The 17,628-nt window shown below is 56.0% G+C and overlaps 2 protein-coding genes across 4 annotated transcripts; one reads left to right on the plus strand and one right to left on the minus strand.

Moving 5' to 3' along the window:
- The first annotated feature begins 80 nt into the window (after positions 1 to 80).
- Positions 81 to 17,373, plus strand: RETREG3 (reticulophagy regulator family member 3). 2 transcript variants are annotated; one of them, XM_030022242.2, is made up of 10 exons: positions 81 to 84; positions 9,042 to 9,216; positions 10,168 to 10,274; positions 11,510 to 11,540; positions 12,672 to 12,798; positions 13,510 to 13,594; positions 14,021 to 14,158; positions 14,664 to 14,743; positions 15,087 to 15,219; positions 15,748 to 17,373. In XM_030022242.2, the coding sequence occupies exons 2-10, from the start codon at positions 9,044 to 9,046 to the stop codon at positions 16,179 to 16,181; spliced, it is 1,308 nt and encodes a 435-aa protein (XP_029878102.1). In that variant the 5' UTR covers positions 81 to 84; positions 9,042 to 9,043; the 3' UTR covers positions 16,182 to 17,373. The 2 variants fall into 2 exon arrangements, with proteins under 2 accessions (XP_029878102.1, XP_029878103.1); XM_030022243.2 differs by lacking the exons at positions 81 to 84; positions 9,042 to 9,216 and adding an exon at positions 9,549 to 9,906.
- Positions 742 to 8,843, minus strand: TUBG1 (tubulin gamma 1). Of its 2 annotated transcripts, XM_030022240.2 has the most exons (11): positions 8,679 to 8,843; positions 8,351 to 8,463; positions 7,563 to 7,730; positions 7,236 to 7,304; positions 5,877 to 5,956; positions 5,147 to 5,273; positions 4,272 to 4,358; positions 3,871 to 4,020; positions 2,395 to 2,547; positions 1,914 to 2,075; positions 742 to 1,458 (listed from the first exon to the last, which is right to left on the minus strand). In XM_030022240.2, the coding sequence occupies exons 1-11, from the start codon at positions 8,725 to 8,727 to the stop codon at positions 1,261 to 1,263; spliced, it is 1,356 nt and encodes a 451-aa protein (XP_029878100.1). In that variant the 5' UTR covers positions 8,728 to 8,843; the 3' UTR covers positions 742 to 1,260. The 2 variants fall into 2 exon arrangements, with proteins under 2 accessions (XP_029878100.1, XP_029878101.1); XM_030022241.2 differs by lacking the exon at positions 7,236 to 7,304 and having other exon boundaries at positions 8,679 to 8,828.
- Positions 17,374 to 17,628: the final 255 nt, after the last annotated feature.

A 17,628-nucleotide genomic window follows, 5' to 3' on the forward strand; every position in this document is an offset into this window, starting at 1 on the left:
GGGGGGGGGGAACTGCCCCAGCAGCGGGCGCCTCCGCGGGGCCAGTGCCAAAGAGGGCGTGGGAGCCCGGCGCTGCCATGGCGGGTGGGTATTTTTAGCCTGCTCCTCTGTGCCACAGGGTCAGAGGAAAAGGCTAATTCTCACCTTGGGCTGCCTGGGCTTGGGCCAGTGCCAGAGCTGCCCCATGCCCCGCCATCCCCGTCCCTCGCAGCCTGAGTCACGCGTGGCAGGACCAGAGCTGCCGTGTCTGTGTGTCCCCCTCCCACCCCGCATTGACACCAGCCGGCCCTGAGCCTGCATCCTTCCCCAAGATGCTGTCCCCTGCCTCGGATCCAGAGCGGCGAGGGCACCCCCAGTCCCTCAGGGGCCTCCCTCCTGCACGGGGCCTCGCCCCTGTGAAACATTAACGCGGCTCTGCAGGCAGGGCAGGCAGGGTGGTGCCGGCTCCTGTCCCTGGTCAGCCGCGCAGGCAGGTCCTTCCAGTATTTCTGGCTCTGCCGCAGCGGTCGCCCAGCGCTGCCTGGGCCCAGACAGCATGCTGCCGGCTGGCTCCTGGCCGGGGCAGGGCCAGCCCTGCACACCACTGCGACGTGCAGGTGAGCAGCGGTGCCAGTTCAGCGTTCCCACCGAGCCGGGACACCGGTGGGCTGCGGCTGTGCAGCAGGGCCGGCCAGCTGGCCCTGCAGTGTCTGCAGCTGCTTCCCTGCCCGGCTGCTCACTCCAGGAGCCGTGCAGGCAGCGTCAGTGCAGGAACAGCCTTTATTAAAGCAAAATAACCTACAAAAATATAGATACAGCCTGTGCCCCAGGCCTGATCTGGCGAAGGAGGAACAAGGCGCTCCTGCCCAGGGCAAGGACTAGCTCAGCCACACAGAGCCTTTGGCCACAGGGGTCACATGCACCCAACTCTTCGTCCAGGCCTGTTCCAAGCCCCCGGGTTCGCTCTTCTCCTCCTCTGAGCGAGCGTTGCTCCAACGGGCAGAGGTTCCCTACCAGCACAGAGTGCAGCTGCCCCAGTCCTGTCCTGGGCCAGGGCACATGGTGGAGCGGAGGCTGTCCCCCGCCAAGGGTCTTCAGGGGCAGCGCTGCGCCCTGCAGAGCTGCTTCCGCTGAGGAGCGCAGCGTGTGTGTGCAGCCGCTGCGACGACTCCACCACGGCCGGGCAGCGCTGAGGGGTGCTAAACGTGGGCACGGCAGAGACAAGCCCTGCCGATGTGCGTGGAGGTGGCCGTGGGACCCTCCCGTCCCCTGGCAGAGCACTCACTGCTCCTGCGTGCCCCAGGAGATGTAGTCAGGGCGCGTGGCCGCATGGTACTCGTCGATCAGCTGCTGCACAATCTCCCGGGAGTTGTCCAGCTCATCAAAGTTGTCCTTGAAGATGTCCTCCTTGCGGAACTGCTCCAGGAAGGCCTCCCGCTTGCGCAGCTTGTCGTATTGCCGGCACGTCCGCTCAAACAGCTGGAGAGCAGCGCAGTGGTCAGATGGGCCAGAGCTCCCTGGGGATCCCGTGGGGCAGGGCAGGGGGCCCGACCTCCTCAGGCTGCTGCCTAGGAGGAGGCAGGCAGGCAGGCAGCCTGCCCCAGGCCGGCAGGGCAGTAGCTGCTACCCTGTACCCAGCCAGCACTCGGGATCAGCTCGTGCTTCCGAGGCTGCCTTTGGCCAGGGAGAGGGAGTCCTGCTGCAGCCAGCTCCTGGGAGAACGGCACCAGGGGTGCAGCAGGACTGATGGGACCCCAGACCAGACCTGAGCCCTGCTGTACCCCAGCTGGGAGCTGCCCATCCTCCCCTTGTCTGTAGGGCTTGCCATGGCTTTGTTAAAGCCCCCAGAGAAGACATGTTTGCGACTGAAAGGACGTCAGAGTTGCAGCTGTGGGGCCCCAGCGCTGCCCGCGGTGTAGAGGGAAGGCACTCACCGAGGAGATGTTGGTGTGGTTTGCCATCATGAGGCCGCTGACTCGGTGTGCGGATGGCAGGTAGGGGGACTTGCGGGACAAAGCCACCTGGATGCTGGCAGGACCCCAGGGGATGAAGTTGGCCAGCTTCCTCTCCCGGATCCGCTGCAGACTCTTGTGAACCTGGCAGGATGAGAGCAGCAAGGGGCAACAGGGTGATGGGCAAAGCAGCCTGGTCCCAGCAGACCCAGGAGCTGCTCCTCGCAGGGCATATGGCCTCAGGAAGGTGGACTTCAGCAAATGGCAGGCAGGGAGGCTCCTCACGCCAAGGGACTAGCAGCCCTTCCACAGGGCCAGGGCCCACACAGGAGCAACTTGGAGCCAGTTCTCGGGCACTGCTCAGTCTCGCCCCAGGATCCCTGCACAGGAGGACAGTGACCGTGCCCTTCCCTGGCAGGCCACACCATTGCCATCAGTATCTGAAACGGCTGTGGGAGCTCACCTGTGTAGGATCTACCTCCCCCTGGATGATGTTGAGGATGGCAATGTAGCAGTGGTTGGTCTGCCTGTCTCGCCCTGTGGACACCATCACGTTTTTAGGCTGCAGCAGTCTTCTCATCACATCCAGGACTGTGGTTTTCCTCACACTGGCCACCTGCAAATGCCAGCTGGGGGTCAGAGGGAGTGGGCGTGCTGCTCCCTTGCCCTCCTGCTGGCCTGCACATGCACACGCACACAGGAGTGGAGGGCAGCTGTACAGAGAAGCCCTCGCCATGGGGATGGAGCCACATGCAAAGCCGCATGCAGGACAGAGAAATCCCAAAGTCACACAACAGGCGCAGCCAGGCTCAGAACTGGAGCATTGGCAGAGGCTCCAACACAAGGGTGCTGAGCTGCCCCCCCTGCAGCAGCACAGCAGGGGCTGGGGGCAAAGCTCAGCTGAGACCAGAGTGACAGGGATGCGTTTCATGTTGTGCTGTCAAACTTCTGTCCTGTTCCACTGCCGAGGCAAAGAGCAGGGCTGGACGACAGGGGAGGGGTCGTTCCCTGTTGCACCCCCTCCTCACCTCGCCCTGCACTGAGCCCGTGGGCAGACCAGCCACTGCAGTCCCCGAGGGCTGTCACGGGCTTTGCCCAGCTGCTGCCTGCCAAGGGTGCCACAGCTAGGGCCAGCACCCGAAGGAGTGCCCATAGCAAGGACAGCTTGGTGATGTGGCAGCCCTGCTCCGGGCACCATCTGAGCTGCTGGCTGAGCCCTTCCCGCACTCCTCCCTGGGAGGACAGATCACACACTCGATACCCTTTTCAGAGCCAGCAGTTTTTCACATTTGCTTCTCTGAGTAACATCCTGAGGAAATGCACACAACGAGAGGAGAACAGCAGCTGTTAGCTCCCAGCAGAACTGAGACGCGGCCAGCGCAGGTGAGTGCCTCTCAGAACTGCCCCATTCTCACTGGGGGGGCTGAGGGGGCACTGGCTGGGGACAAGCTAAACGCAAGCAGTAGTGTTCGATGCAGCTGAGGGGTGGCAATCCCCTTCCAGTACACAGACTAAGCCTTGGGAAGGGGCTGATGCCTGGAGCCCACAATCAGTCTTGGCATGACAATGACCAAGAGTGTTCTGACCCAAACGGCCTAGGCTGGTGGCCCACCGGGGTGGCAGGACTGGCAGGGCCACTTTGCTGGGCTGGCTCTGATCGTTTCTAAGGGTGGCTTTTGCCAGATCAGATACTGTCAGCTCTCTCATAGCTGCCGCAGCCATCCTGATGCATGCAGCAGGTAGCCCAGCACAAGCACAATTGCCTGCTCACGTCTGATTCATATCACACGCGGCTGTCACGTGGTGTAGGCACACAGGCCTGGGATTTGGAACACACAGTTACAGCTCACACCAAGACCGTGGGACTGACGAATGTTACAAGGTAAGCAGCTCCTCCTGCCCTCGGGGAAGGGGAGGAGTGCCTGGCGGGCTGCCTTACCGACTGGTCAGTGGTGAGCGGCGTGTACCCCGTCATGAGGAAGTGCAGCCGGGGGGTGGGGATCAGCGAAGCAATCAGCCCGATGAGGTCGTTGTTCATGTATCCGGGATACCTGAGCGTGGTGGTGCTGGCAGACATGATGGTGGAGACCTGGGGGAGAGGACAGGGTCAGCGTCCACATCACCACACGGTCGCAGAGCACATTCAAAACCTGCTTCACACAGCCGTGCCAGGGGAAGCTGGAGCGCCTGTGGAGGCTGCCCCTGGGAAGGGTGGAGGACCCTTGTTCACGTCTCCAGGCTGCCCAGCACCGTGCCCAGCCCATGGAGTAGGTTCAGACCGAATCGAACACAGCAGGGAAGCCCCATGCCAGCTTCTCCAGAGGGAAGAGCCCTTCTCACCAGCTGGTTGATCTGAGAGAAGGATGGGTTCTGAATGTGCAGCCGGTCCGTTGCGATCCGATTCAAGGCTGTGTTGTCCAGGACCACCTGCAAGAGAAAAACCTCTGTGAAGAGGCAGCCTGAGGACGGGCAGCCCCGGCCACGTGTCCGAGGGCACCAGATTGCCCAGCACAGGCCCCGAGCGCCACAGCCTGGCAGAGCCCTCCACGGCAGGTGGCAGACACTTGAAACCACAAGCTGACTCATCTGTGGAGCGTAACTGACACTGTCAATGGAAGCTCTTCCCTCCCGTCCTGGCTGTGCTCCCCAGTGCTCTCCCAAAGAGCACTGCCTCTGGGCCACCAACTCACAGCAACCTTCAGCCCCAGCAGCTCTGGCACAGCTGCTCTTTCCCTGCCACGTGCAGAGATAAGCTGGGAGGGACAAGCAGTGTCTTGGTTAGGACCTGACCGAAGGCCCTGGTGCAGGCTGAAGACGCTGCCTGGCTGGGGCTTGTGGGTGCTGAAAGTGATGCTGGAATCAAGTTCAAGCAGAAGGCTGCAGTGCAGCTATGCGGAGGAAGCACAGCCACTCCTTGCTGCCATGGGAAAAATCTGCTGGATCCTGGAGGCAGAAATGCCAAGCCAGACAGCTCAGCAGGGGTTAGTGCAGTGCCCTTGTCCCTGGAGCCACCACATCTGCTCAGTCCTTCTGGACTGGGATGCACTCGTTGCTGCGCCTGGGGCTTCACAGGCACGTTGCACGCTGTTGCGGCACTCACCCCACACAGCTATGGCACTTGCCCCAGGAAAAGCTGAGTTTTTGAGCAGCTGGGGACAGGGCTGCCATGCAGGAGCGGGCTGCACTGCTGGCCTGACACACAGCGGGACTCTTACCACGCAGTCAGCATTCTGAGTCAACCTCTTCAGCGTCAGCAGAGAGTTGTATGGCTGGACTACAACATCACTCATCTCATCTTGGTTTGGGAAAACTGAGTAGGTCTCCACCAGCTTCTTGGGATACCTGGTGAGAAAGCCCAGCCATCTCAAGGGTTAACACCACCAAGCCAGCACTCTCTCCTCCCACAAGCTCCCTTTGCAGTCTCCAGGGCTCAGGACAGCAGTGAGTCACCAGCGCTGCATGCCAGAGTCAGCTCCCAGGGAGGGAGAGAATTTGTCCCAGCAGTGCCTACCCTAGCAGTACAGGAGCACGCTGCCAGACAGAGCTATAGCCGAGGCTCAGCCATCCACAGGCTGATTAAGCAGCTGCTTACAAGCCTTTTCAAGAGGCTGCAAGCTGAAACAGGCAGGGATGGTAGCTCAGAGCCCACAGCTAGAGCCTCCCACCCTCCCTTGCACAGTCAGGGTGTCAGAAGGCAGCTGCCTGATAAGAACGGCTGAGGGAAGGCAGAGTTTGGACAGCCTGAGTCCAGTTTCAGAGGCTCTGAAGTCCCCAGGCATATCAGGAGCCATCCCTTCCCCGGGCAGTGTGCCAGGGATTGCACAAGACAGTGTTTGGGTGGGGGCGGTGGCTCTGAGTCAGCGCTCTCCAGCTCCCCACTTTGGCAGGGTGCCCAGGCTGGGCCAGACTCTGCCGTGAGGGAAGGGGACGAGGCTGAATGCTTACCTGTCATTCAGTCTCTCCAGGAGGTACGAGCCTAATCCGGAGCCCGTTCCACCAGCAATGGAGTGGCAAAGCACAAACCCCTGGAAGGAAGCAGAATGCAGGCAGCTCAAGGTCCAGCTCAGGCCCAGGAGCAGGCAGAGCAAAGCATGCTGTGCCACTGCCACCACCTCCAGCAGAGACTTGCCAGCCAGGGCGAGAACTCCCCCTGTGACAACTGAGAGCATGGAGCTGATGCCTGTGGATGGAGTGGAGGTTAGCCCTGGCTCCTCCAGACCACAGTGACGGCCACACACTCATCAGGCCACTTCTGCCAGAGTGGGTGGAATCCACGTCTCTGCACATACCACAAAGTGCAACTGCTGCTCAGGAGCCTCCTGGATTCCTCCCACCCCAGAACAGCCTTCAGAATAGCTCCAACGTCACCTTCGGGGTCCAGTCAGTCATACAAAATGGAGGTACATGTTCTCAGCTCTTTCCCTGGGTCCTCCATGCCATTCCCCTCCTTCTAGAGTGCCCAAGGCCAAACTCCCTCTACCTGGCTTCAGGACAGTTCCCACCTGCTGCAGGTCCCACAACCAGCTAGCTCTTGGATCTTCTGCCAGCTTATTTTATGATGACATTTTCCCTTCCCCTGTTGCCATGTGACAGCCTGACACAAACACCAGGGAGCCCTGTCTGTCTATGCACAGGGAACAGGTTTACAGGGACGGTGGCCAAGGTCCTGCAGAGGCACACGGCAAAGCAGCTGAAGAGCTGTCGGTACCCCTGGTGCCCCTTTAACCCGGCTGGAAAGAAAACGAAGCTGCAGCTGCCTGCGCTCATTCCGTGGATTTCAAAGCACTCAGCAACTTTGGGTCTAAACACCTTCCTGCTGGCAGCCCATGGCTCCCTCTTCTGCTGCAGACAGAGGAGCAGCAGGTGCCTTGTTCCAGCACAGCCCTCCCTACCCATGAGGACCTTCACCAGAGGACAAGCAGTGTGTGTCCTGCTTCAGCTGATGCGGGGGAGAGCCATGGGATGGAGGTGGAACAGGGAAAGGAAAAAGCACCATAATGCCTGGAACTCTTCCTGCAGACTGTATCCTACAGGAAATGCCCAATGCAAGCAGTATTTGGGGCAGAAAAACGCCCTGCTGAGCAAAGAGTAAGAAGACTTCTGGGGAAGCCTGGCAGATGTAGTAGTGATGGGAAAGACCTCCTTTCCCCGCTTCCCCTCTCTACGTGTTCTCTGCTCAGCACCCAGAAGCAAGTTGAGGAAGTCTGCGTACACCAAATGGCTGAGCTCGACCTTATAAAACAGCAGCTTGGCTCTGAAAATATCAAGCAGGGCAAATGGATCCAAATCCTCTGGCTTACGTACTTCCAAACTGTCGCTCCCATCAGCCTCTCTGTCTATTATGTCAAAAATGTCTTCATGGATTTTTTCTCCCTGCAAGAGAGACCAGATCAGGATTTGTTCCTTTCCCACAGAAAATGAAGAAGAGCTTCTCAAGCCTGGTGTGAAGCCAAGTCAGATTGGCAATGTGACCCTGCGCCCAGGGTGCCACAGTGTCAGGCGTAAGTCCCTGCTGAATGATGAGGTATTCTTCAGAAACCGCACACTGAGCCTGACGTGAGAGAGCCACGATAAAGCCTCACACCTAACGAGCTGACCTGTGTTTGCACCCAGAAGCACTAGAGCTGTTACCTGTGAGAAGCCACTGGCCCAGTTGTTCCCAGCTCCCCCTCCGTGCTCAGACAGGTAGATGTTTTCTGGGTTGTAGAGGTTAGCGTAAGGGGAGTTCAGGATGGAGTGGATAACTCGGGGCTCCAGGTCCAGCAGCACAGCCCGTGGGATGTAGTGCTCATCGTCTGCCTTTAACAAGGAGCAGTAAGATCATGATGCAGTCGCAGCTCAGCGCCGCTTCTTACTGCAAGAGAAACTGCAAGTGTGTGTGCCACCCCCTGGCTGTGGGAGAGCACAGCACAGCTGGCGTCTGACAGGGAAGAGGAGGAAGGGAAACTTGTTATGTACGGCCTGTCTGTAATGCAGCATCTTTATGAGCCCCAGAGCATATCCTGAATGCTGGGCAGGTGGGGGGGGCGGCTCTCCCCCAAGGGGCCTGCACTCGTGGTGGTTACATAAGGTGGTCTCTATGGCAGCCTCAGCCTCGTGTTTCTGCCTCCACAACACATCCATTTCCAGAAACGGGAGCAGAGATGGGAGCCCTGGCATCGTGCTGCCTAGCAGGAGCGCATGGCTGAGGCTGCCACTCAAACCAGCCCGGGGTCAGCGTCAGCCCACCAGTCCCTGAACGGGGCGGGGGCTGCCGGAGAGAGCCAAAGCAGTCACAGACAGCCCTGCCGGCATTCATCCAGGCGTGGCTCAACCCGGCGACGAGGGCAGGCGCATCCCGCAGCACAGCGTGCCCGCTCCACGTCCCAGCGCGGGCAGGGGCTGGGCGGGCAGGGGGCAGGGGCAGCGCCCGGCAGTACCTGGTAGAAGAAGACGTCCTTGCGGTCGGTGCCCTCGGTGGCGAACTCCTCCACGATGCCCTCCGGGCTGATGCCGTGCTCGGCGCAGAGCTGCTTCCAGAACTCGAACCCGACTGCGGGGGGACGCGGTCAGACGGGCCGGGGCCGGGGCCGGAGCACCCCCGGTCCTGCAGGCCCCGCCCCGCCCCCGCAGGCCCCGCCCCGCCCCCGGCAGGCCCCGCCTCGGCCCCGGCAGGCTCCGCCCACGCCCCCCACAGCATCCCGGCCCCGCCCGGGGCGCGCTCCCTCGGCCCGGCCCTGCCGCCGCCGGCCCCGGTCGCCCACTCACTCTGGTTGCCGCACTGGCCCAGCTGCAGGGTGATGATCTCCCGCGGCATCGCGGCCGAGGCTCCGCTCCGGTCCGCTCCGGTCCGCTCCGGTCCTCCGCCCGGCTCCCCGCTGCCCCGCCGCGTCTCCCGCCCGGCGCCAACGGCACTGCGCGTGCGCGCGGCGCACTTCCGGGAGGGCGGCGCCAGGGGCGGGGGCGAGCGGCGCCCTGGCAACGCGCGCGCGCTCCGGCGGACGGGCGGCGGCCGCGCCTGCGCCAAGATGGCGGCGCCCGGCGCGGCCCTGCCTCCGGCGGCGGGGGCCGCCATGTCGGCTGCGGCCGTGCGCGCGCGCGGGGCGGCCGGATGTTGATGCCGTGCGGGAGCCATGGCGGCGGCGCGGCCCGGCGAGCGGCAGCGGCGGGTGCAGGCGCTGAGCGCGGCGCTGCGCGGCCGCCTGGGGCCCTACGAGCCGCTGCTGAGCGCCGCGCAGGCCGCGCTGGTGTGGGAGCGGCCGGGCCGCAGCGCGCTGTGGTGGGCGGCGGCGCACGGCCTCTTCTGGTGAGTGGCGGCGGCGGCGGCGGGGGGGCCCGGGCCGCGGCTGGCGGGGAGGCGGGGGCCTGGGTCGGTTCCCCCCTGCGGGGACGCCGGGCAGCGGAGCGGTCCCTGCGTCGGAAGGGGCGGCCCGACGGGGCCCCTGGCGCGGCGGAGGGGCCGCGGGGGCGGGCAGCCCCGGGTCGGCTCTCCCCCGCGGCCGCTCGGTAGAGCGGGGGCAGGCGGAACGCCCTGGGCGGCGGGGGCCGTTGTTCGCCGCCGCAGCTGCCCTGACGGGCTTTGCCCCCGTGGCGGTGGGTCTCGAGTGGGCGGAGGCAGGCGGCCGGAGGGCAGCAGCGAGCGGCGCCCTGCCTGCCCGCACCCTCACGGCTGCCCAGAACTCCCTGTCCGGGGAGCTGGCGAGCAAGTCCTCCAGGGAGGAAGGGTCCCGCTGCTTCCCGCAGAGGAGCCGGCTCCCCCGGGCTGGCTGGGAACGGCTCACGGCTGGGAGTGGGACCCCAGCGGCTGGCGTAGGAGTTTGAGCCCCTGACCTCTTTCAGCAGGCAGGAAGGAACCTGGGAGTGCTGATGCCTGCTTCAGCTCTGTTGCTCTCAGCGTGTTTTCCTTGTTATCTGAAAGCATGAATCTAATCGGCAAAAGCCAGCCTGTTCTGTGCACAGTGGAGGAAGGGCAGCAGGTTCTGCTTGCCTCCAACAGGTGAGCTGTAAAGCCGGGCTGTCGTGCTAGAAGTGACATTAACAGATAAGGGTCCCTAAGGCAGCCTGACGGCAGCTGCCTGATAAGGTCCCCACCAGGCAGCACCGGCAGGCTGGATGCTGACTGATTAGCCCTTGCTTACTTTTCTCTGGCTATAACTGTTACTGAGTGACTGATTTGTTTTGAGTGAGTTAGTGTTATCCCTTTTGTGTGTGTCGCACAGAGCTGGTTGGTACCGATTTGTTCGTTTCTTCCCCATAGGTTTTTTGCTCTGACTTCTCTTCGCTTGCTGTTCCTGGTTGCATTTACCCTTATAGTAGTAGTTTGTCTAGATCAGTGGAAGAACAAAATCTGGCCTGAAATTGGAGGTAAGTTGCAACATTTGAGTTGATACCAGCAAATCAAGTGCTGTTTTTAGCCCTAGAGGTACATAGGCTCTGCACTGCCTGGAGTCAAATAGTTAAAATCCTGGAGTTTTTGCTCTGTGAGCCTAGAAGCAGGCAAAAACACTGTAGGCGTGTTCTTCCTGGAGTTGGAAAATCCTAACTTATATAAACATAAGAAGAGCTTTTCATGCTTGTGACACTGGTATTTCTCTCATAATCTTGAAACGTCTGGTGTACGTGAACCAGTGCAGGTTTTGAAGGAATGATTCACCTCCCCAGCATTCAGTACAAGCACAAGAAATTGAAGCATACGTGGAATCCATCTGGATTTCTCGTCAGAATCTGTAATAAACCAGCTTCATGTTTTAGGACGAAGATGAGTCCCAGCCTTGCTGTTGAGTAGAGATTTGTTTGAAAGTAGAGATATCTTAAAAGCTGTTAATGAAGTTAGTCTTAAGCTTTCAGTAAACAAAGCAGTTCTATCTGTCATTTGTGATATTAATATACTCGTGAATACTGCTGTTCTTAGCAGCTCAGGATTTCGTTGGCTTTGCATGGACAGGTTGGTTTTGAAGCCGTTTGGATGGTTTGCATGCTCCCAGAGGTGGTTCCCTAACTAACTAGCAAGTACAACTCCCAGCTTTCTGCTTCAACTTGTGTTCTGTGTAGTTCTTGGGAAGACATTAAAGCTTTCCTCAGTTTCTAGCAGCAGCTTGGCTCAGGCTTTGTTGCTGAAGTGATCCTCCTTAGGAGGAAGTGTCTGTCCAGTTCCCTTATAACCTTGATTTTGATTCGTCAGGATAACTGGTACCTCCCTGGGTCACTTTTCAAATCCCAACCTGAGTGAGAAAGTATCAAAAGACTTAAATCTCCAGTGCTTCTCAGCAAGCAAGCTGTTCTTCCTTCACCATCTGCTTGTGTGTAGGGGAAGGGAGGGAGATGAAAGTGGTATTTTTTGCTATTACGTGTCAGTGTAACCAGAGCAGCCTTCCAGACAATGTCCAACAAATATTGAGGAGCAACAAGGAGACTCTCTTGCAGTCTTGTACTGTCACACGTATGCATTAAAATTGTGATGCATCTCCAGTTCTTAATTACAGTTAATGTCCTTTCCAGGTATTCCCCAGCTCATTAAAGCTTTACTTAAATCCCAAGAGCTAAGCATTCTCATGGCAAATTCCTTGCAACTAATGTAGTGTCTGTTCTTAATATTTTAGTGGCAAGACCTGACGAATTAGACAATGAGAGGTAGGAAACTAATTGAATCCTCTGCTGTTTGGTACTTTGCTGTGATACCGTGTAATTATTACCTGCATGTGCTTGTAATGTTGGCTCCTTTGAGCGAGGAAGGAAGAGGGAGAAGGGTGCTTAGTGGAGGGATAATGGAGCCCTGGACTCTGTCAAGCAGTTGTGAAAAGTTTTTGACTTGCCCAAGCCATTATATTATACTTAATCTTTGCCTTCATACTGGCCTCCAATAATGCTTGCTTGAGTGTTGTAAAAATTCCCCTGCCACTTGCCCCTGCACCCTTAACTTAGAGGTGCTGCCTTAAAAGCAATTCCTTTTGTATGGTCCTCCAATAGCAGGAAAACAGCATTTCTTTTGGAAATAATGAAGACTTCTAAGACTTGATAGGGAATGTTTAACAAGCTTGTTCCAGAAGTTGTTACTGCATAGTTATGATCTGACTGCAGTATTAATAATGGGTTGAGAAATGTTGGGGTGTTGTCTTAATAACACCTTCCTCTCTCTGGGCACACCTTTCTGCCTGCCTGTGCTGCCAAGCCGCACTGGATGCTCAGCTCCTGATTAAATCACTTGAGCTGTTGCCAAATGACAATTTAAAAAAATTTTTTTTTTTTTTGCAAGAGGCCCAAGTACAAAAGGAATTGCTCTTCCTAACCTTCAAGTACTTGCGACTAGCAGTTAAGAAGCACTAATAGAACTTGCCAAAGACAATGCCTCTGAAGTAACTGAATATATTAAGGTACAAGGCTGCTTGTAGACCTCTTGCTGAATTCTTGGAGGCGTTGCAGTTGACCAAATAAATGCAGAAAAAGCAAACGGATTCGCTTGATTTGTTTCTGCACTGCCCTCTCCTTCCAGTAGCATGGAAACTAGTCTAAGCCAAAAGACTGAATGACTGAAATTACTGCTCCTCAGCTGCTATGGGAGAACTGGGGTGCTTGTAGAATGGTACAGAGAAGTGCTGCTTTTGGCAAGGTGGTGTTTTGGAAGGCAGGCTGATCCTCATCTCTATAGCTCAGCAGCTGGGGGAGAAGAGAAGGTAGTATTGAGACAAGTGTTTGTAACAAGTGACTTCTGCGCTGATGTCAACACAGGTAATATCTGTTCCCAAATTCTTCCCTTCGCTGCAGCTGGGGATACGTTCACCCTCGGCTGCTCGGAGTGCCAGAACTCTGTCACCATTTGGCTGAAGGATGGGTGGCTGGGACCAACTTCTTAAGTAATCTCTTCATTTTCAAGAGGCAAAACCCTGGAAAGGTAAGAATGTACAGACCTCAGCAAATAAAATATTTGGTGCGGAGCCTCTGCTGACCACTAGTATCTTCTTGTGGTGGCATCCAGTGTTGGCTGAATGTATTCAGACATGAGAATTTACCACAGGAGGTCTCCCGCAACAACATGGCTATTAAGTGGTGGAGAGTAATAGAAAGCACAGGTAGAATAATCAGGTTGTGGAGGAGGGAGGAGAAAACAAGTGTCGGCATGTTGATTGCACTAGTGAAGTGAAAACGTAGCTGCTCCTTCTGTAGGTTTCTAGCTTTTCAAAGTGTCTGTCAAACTCATGTCCCTCATTGGACTTTTAACAGTTTGAGAAAGTGTGTCAAGCTTTTTTTTCTTTTTCTTCTTTTTTTTGAGGCTTATGCAAAAAGGAACGTGTAACACGGTGGTACTGTCCTTGCCCTTTTCATCTCAAAGAGTTCTGTCTTTAGCCTCTTCCTTGCTTTTAGCTTACCTGCTTTGGGAAGCTCCTCGTATTCTGAGGCAGAGGCCTTGGGACACTGCCTGTTGCTCTGAAGCCAGATACCTCCTGTGTCTGTGCTAGCTCTAAAGTGGGGTAATTGAACGTTAGGAAGGCTTTGCTGTCATTAGCATTATGACTTGACCTAGAATCTGCAGAGAACAAGACAGTCAAGAACTGAGTGAATCCACTGCTTAATCTTGGAAACTCACTGTCTCCCATGTCTTCAGTTTTGCCTTCTAGTGTGTGGAGTCTTTACTTTCCTGGCTGTCCTGGGCCGGTATATCCCTGGACTCTTGCTCTCATACTTGCTGTGTAAGTAGATCTCTGTGCCAAATACAGACTTACAAGTGAAAAGGGGTAGAGATGAGTGGGATCTGAATGTCCGAGGGATGGGGCTCTTCTGCTTAAAAGGGAAGCTTGTGTGAATGGCTTTAAAATTTAAAATAATACATTCTGCCTGGAATGTGGTGTTTCTCGTCTAGGACTCTAAGGCTCTGGTCCAGAGAGAACATGTTTGAGTGTTTAGTAACCATAGATCTGAGCACTAACATGTTGGCCTCTCAATTTTGTTAAATTGGCAGAGGTGATTGCACCAATTCTAACAGCCTCCCACACCATTGCCTTCAGTACTCAGATCTTGCATACTGTGTACGTGTTATACTGCATCACAAAATGGGCAAGATGTTTGCCAAGTAGCATCCTGAACCAACTTCTAATTAGCGTTCCCACTTACCACAGTGCTCTTTATCCTGCTGTGGCCCCTTGCTGTGTACCACAGACTGGGGCAGCGCATGTACATGAAGCTGGAGCCAGCTCTGCAGCGGCTGGATTTCAGTGTTCGAGGCTACATGATATCAAAGCAGCGAGAGAAGCAACGTAAGTTTCTGTACTGTGTTTCTGACCCTTGGTACCTGAAACAGCCTGTGAATTGAGCCCCTGGTCTTGGAGTGGGATGGGGCTGCATGTATGGCATGGCAGTCACTCCAGCGCCCTTGGCAAATACTTGCAACTGCTTTGGGAAGGAAGCAAGGCAGCTCTGCCTCCGCAGGCCTCTCCCAGTGAGTGGTTGGTGTAAGCTCTTCACGGTGCTGAGCTGGTCTGTTTCTCAGCTGCCAGCACTGTGTGTTCCATATTGCAGTTGCACTGAAAAAAAAAGGAAGGACTCAGTGCAAGGTAGCTGCTAAACATGTTCGTCTCAGCAAAAGATCTGCAGCAGCCCAAGTCAGAAACAGATCACGTTGCTCTGCTGCGGAACAAAGCATGCTGTGTTACATTATGTCCAAGCTTGCCAGTTTAGGGTTTTTCTGCTCAACATAATGCTGGTCCTGTACAGACCCCTGTCCTAGCAGCAATAATAAGCTTTGACTCTGGTTTCTGGCAGTGCGTCACCGATCCCTTAATCAGGAGGCTGTGGACGATGGGAGTGACAGCGAAGAGGAGCTTGCTGCATTCTGTCCCAAGGTAATGAAATTTCTTGGAAATATAAAAGCTCAGCTGAATAGAACAAACTCACTGCATTGCGTGGACATGCAGTGCATGGCTGCGTATCCAGCACATTGTAGCTGAGTTGTGACGGAAGATCAGATGAGGATAGTCTCCTTTTAGAGAGGTCTTTCCTATTCTGTCTCACTTGTACCAACTACAGTCTCCTAGGCTGGGAGTAAAGTGTGAAATGAGCTTCAGATACCAGCCTTGCATGCAGACTGCGTTTAACTGGCAGCCACTGGATCATGTGTTTTGTCTTGAGGCAGAGGAATAAGCTTTCTGGTATTTGGTGTTTTCAATTTTATCTCCTATTTCAAAGCTGGATGACTCTGTGGTCGCCAAGGAACTAACCATCTCTGACTCGGAGCATTCGGACGCTGAGGTTTCCTATACTGAAAATGGGATGTTTAACCTTTCAAGGGGCCAGACTCCCCTGACAGAGGGATCAGAAGGTGAGAGGAAATGGGAAGCTTCTGGAAGGTGTGGAAGGCTGAGCAGGTGCCAGTGTGACAGGTTGGAGAGAGGAGGATGCATTGCCTTCTGTCCTTGAGGTCTAGCTGTTTGATGTCTGTCTTGCTGCCTAAGATGAGATGCAACTACCTGTTTTTTCAGAACTGAGCTTCCTTCTTAATTCCTGTGGTGCTTTAGTAGAGCAATGACAGCTGCTCTTCAAAGGCAGATCCAGCTCTGCCAGTCTCTGGCTATAGGGATACAGGCTGCAGTGCAAGCCTAGGAGGGGGTGCTTTCCTCTGGCAGAAGGTGTCTGGTTCAGCATCCGCATTCTTTGCGAGTGAACTGGGAAGTCAGCAGGCATCCCAAATAGCTGTGTGAGGGGGAGATTAAAGAGTGTTTGGTCTGTGAGATGACAAGAGACAGTCTGTCTTGGGGAGGTAATGGCCCAGCTTTTGTGTGCTGTGCTGCCCTTGCCTGCAGGGTGTTTGGTGTGTGCTGTGTATTTAAAGCACTTTCTCCTCTTCTAGACCTGGACGGTCACAGTGACCCAGAAGAATCTTTTGCCAGGGATCTCGCCGACTTCCCTTCCATAAACCCAGAAGCAGCTGGCATAGATGATGAAGATGACACCAGCATTGGGATCCCAAGTCTGGCTTACCGCCCACAAGTGGCAGAAGATCTGCATCTCCCTTATGACCAGGAAGAATCTGGTGCACTGCCATCTGTACAGAATCTTACTAACGACATAGCCGGATTTGTCACCAGAGGGATGATACAGTTTGCGCTGTCAGGAACCCCTCAGCCAGGCTTCTCACGCAGCGACAATCCCCAGAGAGGTGCAAAGACTTATCTTAGAACGGCCAGCTCGGACTTGGACACTGATGCGGAAGGGGATGACTTTGAACTGCTGGATCAGTCTGAGCTGAACCAGCTGGATCCTGCTGGCTCACGGGGCCAGTAAGCAATCCCATCACTTCCCTCTGGTTTTCTATTGTGCATCGTGGAGGGAATCCTGGAAGGAAAAGCCTTGCACAGTTACCTAGATTGTCTCCTGTGTGAGTATGACTGATGTGACAGCCAGTCCTGGCTGGGAACACCACTGTGACTTGTGACTCTGTAGCCTCGCTTGGATTTTAAAATAAACTACACTGGTAATTCATAGGGAAAAGGCGTTGATGTGATAGTTCCACAATCACCCATGCGTTGCCCTGCACTGTCTGCCAGGATGCTGCTTGCTCCAAACTTCCTCACCTAAGACAATAAATCTGGTGTCTACAGCTCTAGAGACCACCGATCAGACTGACTTAGCATCACCGAGGACAATCTTGAAGCCAACCTTCCAGGGCTGATGCGTAACCAGGTGAACTGGATTGGTTTCCCCTCAGACTTTAGTGTCTGGGACTTAATGCTATTCTGTCTTTAAGACAACTGTTCCCTGCTCCTAAAACATGCACAGAATCCAAGTCTTCTCTCCCAGCAATATCTAGCTCCGGATAGAAACAAACCCCTTGCTCCTGTTGTGGACATGACGGTGTATGACCACAATGTTTGTACTTGCAATGACCACTCATCTCCGGTTCCAGCTTTCTAGTGATGCTATTTTGTAAGAGACGTGATGGCAATAAGACATCTACTGTGATGACTAGAGTCCTGCAAAGAACATCTACATGTGGCAGCTGCTCTTGTGTTGCTTTCCTAAAATAACGGACTAACACTTTGCTAAAAACCCCCTGTGCCCCTCCAGCACATGTCCGGCATGGACAGTGGCAATACTGCACTTCCCCTGACGCTGCCTCTGGGGGAACTGCTAGGGACGGGTTTTCTGGAGGAGGGAAGAGGTGGAGCTGGTCTGCCCGGCCAGTTTTGTTCTGGCCCTGGGGACAGCCTGCTGCTTCCCAGCCTTGTGCAGTTGAGAGCCCGCCGGTAGGAACCGAATGGGGAACGCCAGCCTGAGCCACCAGTGACCGAAGAGCTTGTGCCCGTTGTGGTCCCATAAACAAACCAGCAACCTACAGGGGAGAGATGTTCTGTCAGCTGGATGGCCCGAGCCCTCCAGCCCTCTGCCCCACTGAGCTTTCCCATTGCTTTTTCTAAGCCATAGAACCTGACTCCGATCACGTTTGTGCAGCAAAGAACGTACCTCTTCAGGGAAACCCCTTTATCTGCTTCTTTTTGTCTAAATCTGCTTGCCTGGAAGTGTTGGTGGCTGTACGGGTGCTCGTGCTGTCCTGGGGGTCGGGGGTGTCGTTAACGGGTTGTGTTGTACGAGCGTAAGCCTCGGCGCTGGCCTCCCACGGTCCTGGGGTGCCGTGGCAGTGGGCAGGCAGGGGGAACAGCGGGCGCTTCTCGCCCCTGCGGGTTTAGGACTGGTTCCCGTCTGGCCCGGGGGTGCGGAGGCCCTGGTCCGG

Source organism: Aquila chrysaetos, chromosome 8 (genome assembly GCF_900496995.4).
Source record: "Aquila chrysaetos chrysaetos chromosome 8, bAquChr1.4, whole genome shotgun sequence".
Taxonomy (NCBI): Eukaryota; Metazoa; Chordata; class Aves; order Accipitriformes; family Accipitridae; genus Aquila; species Aquila chrysaetos.